This window comes from Cynocephalus volans, chromosome 9, assembly GCF_027409185.1.
Source record: "Cynocephalus volans isolate mCynVol1 chromosome 9, mCynVol1.pri, whole genome shotgun sequence".
NCBI lineage: Eukaryota > Metazoa > Chordata > Mammalia > Dermoptera > Cynocephalidae > Cynocephalus > Cynocephalus volans.
This window is the reverse complement of record NC_084468.1, coordinates 132036417-132049674: the sequence shown is the minus strand read 5'-3', so window position 1 is coordinate 132049674 and position 13258 is coordinate 132036417. Positions and strand designations below refer to the sequence as shown.

The following is a 13258-nucleotide window of genomic DNA, read 5'->3' as shown; positions in this document are numbered from 1 at the left end:
TTTTCCCTTCTTCAAAACATTTTAGGAGATATTGCAATTATTCTTGTAGTCATGATTTTCTCCCGTTATACTTTACTTTTAATAAAAGATGGTTATCTGATGTGATGTGATTTTGTGATATTTCTGTGGATTAGCACAAATCATCACAGCTACTAAACTTAAAATTTTTACTTATTCAAATGATTTTCTAATTTTTCTTTTTCATTTTTGATAGAAATGAAATTAGTTTTGAAAGGTCTATAGTAGGCTTGGGACTAACTCAGGTCTTGTGTTAACAATTAAGTGACTATTCTGAACAGTATTCCATCAGTTTCTTCTTTTTTTTAATTAAAATATTTATTGAAATAATTGCAGATTCATATGCAGTTGGCATAAATAATACAGTGATTCCTTATAAATCAGTAATGTAAAACTCTATGTTAAGAAAATAGGAAAAAAAGAGGAAACTAAACCAGAAGCAAATATAAGTAGGAAATACAAAGATTACAATAGAAATGTATGAAATATGATTTAATAAACAGTAGAGAAAATCAACAAAACCAAAAGTTGATTATTTAAAAAGATCAATAAAATTTGCAAACTTTTATCTAGATCGACCAAGGAAAAAAGAGAGATGACCAAAATTACTAAAATCAGAAATAAAGCAGGAACTTTATTGTCATTATGGTTTTTTGTGGTGGCAAGATTTAGTTTCTTTCTCTTGTTTGCATTTTTTTTCTTCCAGTGGCTTTTGTTCTTTCTTGTGTATTTGTGATAGTGATTGACATTTTTCAGATTGCAGATGCACGACTTCCTTGAGGATTTCTTGTAGGGCTGATTGCGTGATAGTGAACGCCCACAGTTTTTGTGTGTTTGAAAAATACACTATTTTCCCCTTTTCTGAAGAACAGCCTTGCTGGTTATAGTATACTTGGCTGGCAGCTTTTTTATTTTAGTGTTTGGAATATATCATCCCATTTTCTTCTGGTGCGTAGAGTTTCTGTTGAGAAATCTGATTTTAGTCTGGTAGGGCTCCTTTACAGGTGACTTGACACTTTTCTGTTGCTTCTTTTAAGATTCTTTGTCTTTCAGCTTTGCCAATTTGACTATAATGTGTCTGGGAGAGATCTTTTCCAGTTGAATCAGTTTGGGGTTCTTTGAGCCTCCTGGATCTGAAGGTCTCTGTCTCTCCCTATACCTCAGAAGTTTTCCATTATTATTTCATTGAGTAGGTTTTCCATGCCTTTTCCTTTCTCTTCCCTTCTGGAACACCCATAATTTGAATGTTTGTATGCTTAAAGTTTACTTCATTTTAAAAAATTATTTTCTTTCTTTTTGTTTGCCAGGGTTATTTCTCAAAGACTGTCTTCAAGATCAGAAATTCTTTCTTCTGCTTGTTCTAGCCTGCTGCTTAAGCTGATGGTTGTGTTTTTCGTTTCATTGAATGAATCTTTCAGTTCCATGAGTTCTGCTTAATTCCTTTTTAAAGTATTAATCTTTGTAAATTTCTTCCTTCATATCCTGGATTTTTTATTTTTATTATTATTATTTAATTATGTTGTCTTTGTCTTCTTGTATCTCTGTGAGTTTCCTTTAGATTGTTTCTAGGAATTCTTTTTCAATCATTTCTAGGGTTTCCTGCTCTATAGGGTCTGGTATTTGAAAGTTACAGTATTCTTTTGGTGGTGTCATATTTTCTTGGGTTTTTGTATTTCTAGTATCCCTATGTTGATGCCTGGTCATCTGGTAGAACAGTTGCTTCCACTGTTACTTTGAAGTGGGCTTTGAGGAGAGAGATGTCTTCTTTTTCTGGTCTCTGCTGGTGATTCTCCTTGTGTCAGTGCAGTCAGGTGTCTGGCAGGCCACCTACAGTGCCTACTGCTATGGCATTGAGCTGCTTTTGCCATGGCCATGCCTGTAGCAGTAGCTTTGGTGGCCACCTGTGTGGATGTGGTGTTTTGGGCATGCTCCTGGCATGCTTCTGGGCAGGGGTGCTGCCCTCAGCTCCTGCATAGTATCCCAGGCATATGCCCAACAGTTTATTCTTATCTCCTTTTTTTTTTTGTCTATTTGTTTTGGCCCTACTACAAGAAGTAGTGATGTCCAATGTTATATGTTATCTTCAAATTGAAATTTTAATTTTGAAATACATATTTCTCTTTCTATGAAATATTAAAGTTTGAATTCTGTGTGACAAAATGATGTACATATTTACCTTGAAGAAATTTATATACAATTAATTTACAGTTACAATTAAAAGCCCACATTTCAATAGTCATGTTGCCTTACTTGCAGCAGTATTAATTGGGCCTGAAGTGTATTTTTCAAGCCATCATTTATTTTATTTTACTTTATTTTATTTTAAGCTTTCCTTGTAGATAAACATTACTACTATTGTTCTAGTTAAGGGAATTCTTATTGGGAAAAACAAAGAAGACAGTCCATGCAAAATTCCTTTAGCAGTAAATAGGCAAGACATGTATTAATCTGTTCTTACAATTAATGAAAGCACTTTTGGCAAATGCAAGATCTGAATTGTAATGTTACTTAGATTTACCATTGTACTACCACCTAAGGCGCATCACAGTTCCACCCACACTAAATGATTTTCAAATGTGGTGGGTCAGGTTAATATACAGGATAATTTTAAATTTGTGTTTTTGGGTCAATTTAGTTTAATAGAGAAAAATCTTAATATATGCTTCTCATTTCTTTTATCATAAACAACCATTTGGGTTTTTACTTTTGAAAGCCATTTTACAATCTTTCTTCAGTGTAGAAGCCAAAAGATTCAACCCAATTCTCTCATTTACAATTGAACCTTTGTTCTAAGACATCCTCATGTTGGAAAGATATTTGAGGAACAATAGGTCCGTAGGCATAAGTAATAATGTTGACAATGGTTCTGGTTCTGCAGTTGCCAGTCAACATATGCATTCTTTTTTGCGATAAGCTAGAATGTCATTGTTACCAAGACCTGGATAAAAGAATGAAAAATTGAATGTAGAGAGCATCTGAGCAGATATTAAGCAGATATTAGGTTAAGGGAATGAACAGACTGTGCCTACCCTGGGGAATCCGCCCTCCCCCCAACCTCCTGGGAAGTGAGGTACACTTGTTCTCTAGTAAAGGGAACATTAACTAAATTTCTTAAAAAGTAATGAAAGAGAACAAACTGTAAAAAGGCAGCCAAAAAGGGCAAACATCTGTTACTGAACATGTCTCACTTGACTTCCTTTTAATGTTCTTAGGAATAAATTTATGAACTAGGGGATGTTTGGCACTAATTAGCTTGTTTTCATCAAACAAAATGCTCCAGACATGCATGTTAAATATGAATGAAAACTTCAATAGTTATAATAAGTAGACATAGAAAGCTCTGGGAGCCGGGATTATGGCCACAAAGCTTTGGGTATTGTTGTGGCTGTTAATATTTTGTTGATTTAGATTTGCTGTAATTTTTTAAATGATCAGAAAAATGTTTAAACAATAGATAAAGAAAAGACAACTTTCTCTTCAGTCATACAACTTTAGGTTAATGAGATGTTAGGATGACTTGAAATAACAAATATAGAGCTACTCATAGGCAAAGCTTTATAGAACAAGCAGAAGCAGTAGTAGTGGTCTCAGACCCATAGCCCTTTATTTGAAACTCTTGGGACCACACATATTTAGGAATTCAGAAATTTTTGAATTTTGGGAAGGTAAGAAGTATGGAAATTGTCAGAATCAAAATGGAGTCACTTGTGTTAAAAAACAAACAAACAAAACCCCTAATAGAGCTGGGGAAGGCCATAAAAGGAAGTGTTTTCCTGCATAAATGTCTGATAACAAGAACTAACACAAAGGATTCTGCAAAACCACTATCTTGTAAAGAGGCCGTCACAACCTTACACAAATAATACCTCTGCAAGGACATATGCCCAGCAACTTCCTGTCCAACATCAGATTGGCATCACCCTTGTTATTGATCCTTGTAATCAAGAATAATGGTCCCCAAACAATTATATAATTCTACATCATTTTCCCTTAAAAACCTTTTTCTTCTTTTATCTCCCTGAGTATGCATGCATATTCCCATTACAATGCCCTATTCTGGAGTAAATATCATTTTGTTTTAGAGAGACTCTGTATATTTGTTATTTAACTTGACAGAAGATAAGTGGATCTGAAATCAAACCTGTAATCAAACATGTTAATATTTGCAGTAATGCACATGAATATTCTCATTAAGTGGGAGATAGAGGCCAGTATTATATAGGCCTTTTGTTGGTTGGCTCAAGTCAGGTTTTGCCACCAAAGTTAGGTAAATTAAGTTTTACCCTCATATGTGTTATGAAAAATTTGTTGGTTTTTAGAGCTTTTTAGATTTCAGAATCTCAGATAAGGAATTGTAGATTTGTAGTAGTAATAGCAGTAGTGGATGAAACAGGAGGAGCAAGATAAGTAGATAAGGGCACATATGTGCACACCCACCCCACACATACATACACACACACATATACACAGCCATACAGGTTCAAGAGCAGTGAGAAGCACAGCCATGGTAATATTATTTGGGAAAAAGGGGGAAAATGCTGATTTAAGGATGTTGAACACATTTTGCTGTAATTATCTTTTTTTCTATATTGACAAAAAGGACTAGTACAATCCTTAATCTCCTTGTTCTGAAATGGACATTTTCCCCATTCCTTTTCTTTGGAATCAGTGGTCATTCTCAATTTTCAGGTATTCTCTTGCTGGTTTCTCTTTTTCTTTTTTCTAACATCCTCCAACACCCATTGAAAGACCCCATTTGGGACTGTAGGCAAGGCATGTTGCATTGGCTAGCTGGAAGGACCAAATCCATTCCAGGGCACTAACCCAAATCCTGGTAATGAAGAATAAGTCACAAATGCTGAGACCTGGTTGGCAGTAATTGGAAGGCTATGCACAGTTGTTGTGTTATGAAATTATTAACAATGGAAATTGTATCAGTGACAAAAGATTGTTTCAGGATACTTGAGTCTTCAGTGTTTGATTCCCAACCTAATTCCTGCTTCATTCTTGGACCAAACATGCAGAATAACTTTTAACCTCAAATTATTTCAGGTCTTTGTATTCTTCTTCCTTGGTTCTTCCAATATGTTACCATATATTCATGACCATTCCATAAAGCCTTTTAACATTTGCTTTTTATTATGCTTGCAATACATATATTTTGAAGAAAACTCAACTGAGCAAAAAATAAGAAAATCAACCATAGTTATTATAATAACAATACTTTATAGACTTATTTTTTATTTTAAAAATACTTTCTGAATGTCTTTTCATATTGATTAATATGTTTTCTTTACCATTACTTTCCAGGAGGTTACATTAAATTTAAAAGAGGAAACACTTTCAAAACCAAATAATTACCATATATATACATACATATATCTATATATACATACATATATATATATATAATTTTTTTTTTTAGATCTCCATTTTACAGAAAATAGAAAGGAAGATATATAAGGAGTAAACAGAAAATAGAGGCAAAAGTAAAATCAGTTCCTGGAATGGCTGGTATCAGAATATCATTCTCTGTCAAGTTCTCTGCGTCAACTCTCCCTTTCCCCTTTGATTGGAAATATTTTTTTAAGAAAAATGGGATTAAATGATGACTATAGCACCAATCAGAATTTGCAAATCTATTCATAACTGCTTCACCATTTTGCCATTTTTAATTAAAAGGTGCTAAGTCCTGCTTTGGGGTATACAGAATTTGAGCTATCCCTCACCAGATAAGGCTCATGCCCCAAATCCTGCCCATCTATTTTCTCTATTATTTCATCTATATTTATTGTTATTTTTCTTTTTTATGTTCTAAGATGTTGTTGTGAAGAACTTGGGGAGGAGGGAGAGAGGGGAAAGAGGAGGAGGATATGGTGTGAGAAGCAGAAAGGAGGAGGGGGCTGTGGTTGAGGCCCATGGCACCCCCCTCATCCTGGCAGGGGAACCCAGGGGGCTTCCAGCAGTGGCACTATTGTGGCTGGGCTGGATGTGGACTTCAGAGGGGTGGGGCTGAAGCCCTCGGCACCCCCCACCTCTGGAACCCAGAGTGCTTCTGGTGGCAGCTTGGTGGTTGTCACTGGGCTGAGTGTGAATGTCAGGGGGTGTGGCTGAGGCCCTCAGGCCCCCCCTCCCACTCTGGCTCAGGAGCCCAGGGCACTTCCAGCAAAAGGCTCAGTGGTCATCACTGGGCTGAATACAGATGTCAGGGGGTCATGACTGAGGCCCTCAGCCCTCCCCCGACCTTGGCTTGGGAGCTCAGGGGGCTTCTGGTCCTTCTAGGTTTTATAGATAGTTCTTTGGTGGTGCTAGACCTTTACTGGTTAATATCAGAACTTATTCTCTGATCTGTGGGTTTTTTGTTTTTTCTTTCAGTTCTGTGTTGGATTATTCACTATTCCCACTACTCAGCTCTGCACTGGAAATAATTTATTGTCCTTTGCTTACTTCTAAAATGGGGGAACTTCCTGTGGAAACCAGCCTTTGAGCACTGTGGTTGAGCTAAATTTCTACTTTCCTGCTGTTTCTCTGGAGAAGGCTTTTTGTGCAGCTCAGGTTTTAATTGTTGACCTTTTAAGCACTTCTAGGTCCTGTGAGATCTGGTACACCTAGGTTGTATGGAAACTACAGTCTAGGACTGAGACTTTTCAGCAAATGCACCCCCTGCAGTTCTATATTCCTGACCAGTCTCCACTGAGTGGTCCTGTGCTGATTGAGGGGCAGATCAGCTGTCCATGCTGTGCCCCAGTGTTCCCCTTGTGGGCCTGTCTCCCCCACCCCATGACTCCAAACACTTCCCATGGAATGGGCCATGTGCTAGCCCTTTGCAATGACTCACTGGCCTCTGAGTGGCTCATTATTTTCAGTTGTCTGTGGTCCCTCACTCCTGTGTGGGTCCATGGGAACACTGTTTGTAGTCTTGCTGGTCTGGGGGCCACCAAAGCCCTCTTCTGCCCTGCTGCCTCAAAGCAACTTCATATGAAGGGCACAGCTGCAGCTTTTGCCAGTTCTTGCTCACCAGGGCCAGCCTTGAAATGGTTGGAGCTCAAAATGGTTGGAGTGGTCCTTTCTTTCATCGTGGCTTCTCCCTCCTTCATGTACTCCGTAGATCTCTCCTCCTCTTCCCCTGAACTCTAGTGGCCCCAGCTTTGCAGTCATTGCTTTTCAATAGTTGTAGATTGGTTGATTATGGGAGAGGATGACAATGGGTACTGTCTATTCCACCATTTTGGTTAGAAGTCCCTTTCCATCTTACATATATTTAAGCATTAAATTCAACATCACTATGAATTCAAGCACATTAAAATGCCGCCAAATTGTAAAATGGAAACTACTTTCTTCAATATGTTCTATTAGATATGAAGTTTTCAACTAATAAAAAAATTAGTCATATGCATTTATAGACTCATACAGTTTATTTATTTAAGAAAAATTTTTATTGAAACATAATTGATTGTGCATATTTATGGGTACCACATTGAATATCAATACCTGTGTGCATATGTGATGCTCAGATCAGAATAATTAGTATATTTAACATTACACAATGTAATCATTTTTCGTGGCCCTCTACCAAAGTAACTCACACCTGGCGGTAGCTGTTCCATTGCTTGGCATTCTTCAGTCTTAGAGTTTTCGAAACATACACTAGCCACAGGAGAGATTTGGAGCCATGTAACCTTCTTGGCTGTTATAATATACTTGGGAAATCTATAGCCTTCCAAAATCTTCTCCTTATCAAGGGGTGAGATGCTCATCTTAAGCTCAAGGAATATTTCAACCATATTGTTTTGAAAATTTCTATTGTATTATATGTCAATCATATGAGAGTATATATGTATATATGTATGCATATAAAAGAGTAGTACTAAACAAAGACCCACAAAGCTGAAGGAATAGAGCATGTGTGTTTTTTCCTTCCCTTCATATCCTGAGGAAACCCATCTTCTTAATTTTATGTTAATTGTTCTCTTGCTTTTCCTTATAATTTTAGCACATACACACAGGTACCTAATTAGTATTTGTTTAGTTTTGCTTGTTTTTAACTTTATGTAAGTGAAATAATAATGCCCTCAGTCTCTTTTTTTTCTCGACAATGCTTTTTCAAGATCCATCAGTCTTTATTAGTTTGGGTGTGTGTCCCCATGTTTCATTCATTTATATCAGTTTACAACATTCCATTGAATGAATACACTACAATTTAATTATCCTTTCTATTGCTATGTATAGATCCTATTATGAACAATTCTGCTACAAGCATTCTTTTACATGTCTCCTGAGGCATAGGTGCAAGAGTTTGTGTAGGGCAAACATTCCCAACATCAATATGAGCCTGCATCCTGTGGCATCAGGAATAGGTTACATATATGCCAGAATATTATCCCTTCAGTCTTGGTGGCAGGTGGGCAGTGCCTGGGCAGTGGGAGCTCAATAATTGATTATTGATTGCTTAATAATTAATTTCTCTAGCCATAAGCAGCGCCTCTATTTACTCCTCCATTGACTCCTACCATCTCTAATACTGGAATGGCTGTATTGGTCATTGGGCATATGCTTGATTTTACCAGGCAATTGAGTTTTCCATTCCCAGCAGCGGTTTATGAGAATCCCCAGTGCTTCATAAACTTAGCAACATTTAATATTGATGAAATTTTAGCCTTTGTCAGTTTGGTAGGTATGAAATTATATTTCTTTGTGATTATAATTTACATTTTCCTAATCAATAAAGTTGAGAATTTTTTCACATGTTTCTCAATCACTATTATTTCTTCTTTGTGAACATCACATGGTGGTATTTTAGAAAATGTATTTAGGTGCATTTCTTCCGTTTTATTTTGTGCTCTCTATTTGTTCTCTTCATTTTGTACTTTTTATTTGCCCCTTTCTTATCTTTTTTTGATATTGATTGGTGCATTTCCCCCTCTTGTTCCACTTTTCCTTTCTGCTTGTCTGGCATTTTACTTCTCATAAATGGTTAATCTATAGATATTAATATACCCATTTAACTTAAAATATCTTTACTCTCTTCCCGTCCCATACAGAAATGGTAGATTTCCTCAACGACTAGAGTTCTCTCTTATTTTTTTTAACCTTATGAATTAGACACAATTATTTTGTTTTATTGTGTCATTGTTTACCTACATGCTTACCATTTTTTTATTTGTTTAAGTTTATATATATGCACACTTTCAAAAAAATTTTTTTGCTTGCCATTACATCTAGCATCACAAACCTGTAGGATGGGTCAGTTGACAGAAAACCTCAAATGATAGTATATTTTTTTCTTCCTTCTCAACCATACCTTCTCAGCATTTTGCAGTTGCCATTCCTCTGTTTTCTGGCTGCCACTGTCACTAAACGTTTGTCCAGTTGTCTTTCCTTTGAAAGTAATTTGTTTACACTCTCTGCTTCTAAAGATTTCTTTCCTTTGTTGTTCTATTGTTCTATTATGAGGTGTGCAAGTGTCGTTTTGCTTTTGTTTATTCTACTTGGCTTTTTGTTGGGTTTTCTAAATCTGAAAATCAGTGTCTTCCAGGAATTCTGAAAACAAAACAAAAAACTCTACCATGATCTCTTCAAACACTGTCTTCTGTCATTTCTTTATAAAAATCTCAGTAAAACTTTACAAATCTCTAAATTAGGCATATGTGAGTCATTCAATTGTTATTATCCTTGTTATTTTTCCTCTTTTTCATATTTGTCACCTCTTTCTGTCTCATCACTGCATCCTGCCTGGGTCTTTTTTTTTCCCTCCTCATTTATCTTCTGGATTATTGGTTCTCTTTTCACCTGAGTCTCTTCTTTTCTTTTATGAACCATTGAGTTTCCAATTTCAATTAGTATTATCTTTTTTCATTTTTAGGATGCCTACTTGTTATTTTCTAAATCAGCTTGTTCAATTTTAGTGATTTTTGGTTTCTTCAGTATATTTCTCTAAACATATGGAAATGGAAGCTCATTCTCATTTTATACTCTGTACATGATACAGTATAAGCAGTCTTTGAGGATCTGAATATGTAGTCTGTTTCTTCTGATTGCATGTTTTCTCATGTTTAATGACTTTCCTGATGTTCAGCTCATTTGTCTTGGTATTTTGTTGTGAAAATTTTTGAAGCCTGGGTTTAAACTGCATTCTTTTAAAAATGGTTATTTGCTTTTACCAGGTACTTTAGGGCACTACTTTCTTGGGACCACTTTATTCTAAATTTTTGGCCTTTTTTGGAGATGGGGGAAGTGGGCAGGGCAGTGCAGATAATGTGAATTGAGGTTCAAACCTCATGTGAGTGAGGTCTTATCATCAGAAATTCCTAGAGAATTATTATTTTTTCTCTCTTCACCCAGAGCCAGAGCCATGGTAGGCCTGTGGTCTCACAAATCTCTCTCTGTCTTTCACTCTCTGGGGCAATTTTTAAATTCTAGTTTATGCTCTAAGACTATTACCTTTCCAGCACCCAGATTTTATGAGGGGGGTTCTCAGATCTGACCTTCCTTCATTCTCTGGGTCCCAGAGTTTGTCTGTCAGTTGCATGCATCTCATTAAAACCCAGGCTCTAGGGTGTCAGAAATTGCCAAATACTCCCCAAAGACAAAGGCAAAGGTAGGCTCTAGAATTCGTAAAACAGTAAATTCAACATTTCTGTTGCTTTTGGCCAGAATGGAATTCCATTACTTTCCCATCAGCTCAGCCATGCATTAAAAAATATCTCTTATATTTATGCTGTTTAGAATTTATTGTTGTATTGTGCTGCGATTGTTACTATGAACACATTTCTGGAAACAGCAGTCCCTTATGTCTTTTACAAATAGGTTTTAACCATCACAGGTACTTTTATAATGGGATGCAAATCTCTCTATCCATCCCTCTCCTCTTCAGCCTTTATGTTGTCCCCTAAACTAAGGTGAAATACCTACATACAAAAGAGTGAATTCATGTAGTTTTGATTTTTTCATGGAGCTTAAAGAAATTTTCTCCAGTGACTGGTAACCTGTTTTGCTAAGTCATCTCCTCCAGTTTCCCCTAATCTGAAAGTTGAGTGGCTTTTTGAGGACATGACCATTGCAGAGTGACCAGCGTTATCTTTGGGATTCCTTCTCCTCTGTAAAGAATTGTAAAGGAAACTCACTGCACCTGAGACCACATTCCAAAGTGTGGACTGGTCTGGCAACATGAGAAAATTTTGAGACCCTATGGGCTTTTACCAGTCTACCACAACTTCCCAGGGGTGGTTATATGGCTTCAAAACCCTCCTGCAGTTTGTGTGCATTATTGGGAGCTCTCAAATTCAAAAATGCAAGGAGATTGACTTGTGTAAAATCCCAGAAAGATGTGTTTGGTGCCTTCTGGTTCTGCATGTGTGCGAGTGATTGACATTTGTTCTGCTTAAGCCGTTTCTCACACTGGAAGCAGTGGCGGTGCGAGGAATGGAGCTCACTGCTATTTCACAAAAGGTACTAGTGACATGACTGGCTTCTGCAGTGCACACACTATTGGTAATAGTACAGCTTGGCAGAAGAAGTTTTTAAGTCTATTTCACATGTTTTAATGTGTAATTTATAATTGCATATGTATGTGCTATTAATGATTTTCTTTTCACAGTTACCTATTTTTAAACAAATATTTCATTTTACCTTGAATGATGTGTTTACATGTGCTTCTGGTAGGGGCACAAAGCTCTTAAAGCTAGGAAAATTCCTTGCTACTTAGAAAATATCCTTTAACATTTGGGGGTAAATGTTGGGGTATAATATACCAATCATAGATGACCTTTTTATAGCAAACACATTCCAGAATTTCACACTAATAGTAGTCAAATAGAAATATGTCTAGAATTAAGATGCAAAATAAAAGACTAGATAAATATCTGTGGTTATCAATGTAAGAATTTAATTATTATACTATGAAGGAATTGTCAAAGGGGAAAAAAATCTAGATGAGATTCAGAAAGAGGAGAGAAATTGATGGATTAGACAGTTGCTTCTTTAGAAAGAAGCCTGAGGTGTAATAATATTGTGTTAATTATCAGAAGTAAGCTTGGTAAGTTTTTGTGGGATTTGAGAAAATATCTGAGTTTGAGATAAATCTTTTCAGTTTGTAACAAAAATTTGAAAAATTTGCCAGGAGAGTTTAATAAATGATTTACATCTTTAGCCAAGTATTTAGGATGTGCCATTCCAAATGTATTGCCATGGAGAGACAGGAGCTTAAAGAAGTTGATAGAAGCAGGTGGCAGCTGTGGAAAGAGGAGAGAAAGATTTTAAGAGAGAATGAAGTTGAAATTTCAAGGCAGAATGGACCTGAAACTTGCACATATAAGTGTTTAGAAGACTCAGACTTAGGGAATAATTGGACCCCTTGAAACAAAGACTAATATTGACTTTGTAAAAAGGAGATCAAATAAACCAGTTTCCAACTATGTTAGGTAGGAAGAAAGAAACATAAATAGAGGTTGTGAGGGCAATGAAGTTGCAAGAAACTAGATGGAAAAAATCACAGAGAACATCTTAGGAAGGGAAAGCCTCAGAATGTTTGTCTGAGATTGTTTTACTTAGCAGACTTCACATTGACACCCTTTCTTATGGAGAACGTGCCAATGCAGTTAGTCTGGCCAAGAAGGAAGCAGTTGAAAAAAAATTAAGTTGGCGTGTGTAAATAGTAGTATCACATAAGGACAGTGTGCCTCCTTGTTTTTATGTAAAAGTATGAAAGATAAAGATTAAAAATTAATTTTTGTAGCCATTAGTATTTTCATAGTCATAATATATGTGTCATGGAACCTTTTGAGGACAACATTTAAAATATAGGTTCTGCCTCATTCTTTGTTATTACCTACATGTTACACATAAGTTTTAAAAAGTATAGTATTATATTTTGATTGTTTACTTTGAAAAAGAAAACATGATCAGGGAATTCTAAAGGTAACAATTATTGAGAGATGATGCAAACCAATTTTCAAGGTTTCTATTGTGTTCTAACATAACCGTAGATGAAAGATCTTAAGAAATGAATTTCATGAAATAAAATTAACATATACAAGTAAAATTCCACCTGAGAGAACAGTATAAGAAAGAATAAAGCTTAACTCCATAGGAGAGATTTGTGATTTATTTTAAATATTTAAAACAATCACTCCATGTCTTAATACTGAGTATTTTTGCAGTAAAAACACAACTTTCTTCCACATTTCACATTGACACTTTTTATCTCCTGGGAGTTTATATGAGACATTTTTGGCTTCAGTTG

At 36.0% G+C, this 13258-nt stretch overlaps 1 protein-coding gene across 1 annotated transcript in view; it reads left to right on the top strand.

Annotated features, from left to right (window-relative positions):
* IQCM (IQ motif containing M) overlaps positions 1-13258 on the top strand; it is a 280795-nt gene that overhangs the window by 121326 nt on the left and 146211 nt on the right. Inside the window, exon 7 of the mRNA XM_063107487.1 lies at positions 11404-11466. Coding sequence (XP_062963557.1) covers positions 11404-11466 — 63 coding nt within the window. The remainder of the gene's footprint in view (positions 1-11403; positions 11467-13258) is intronic.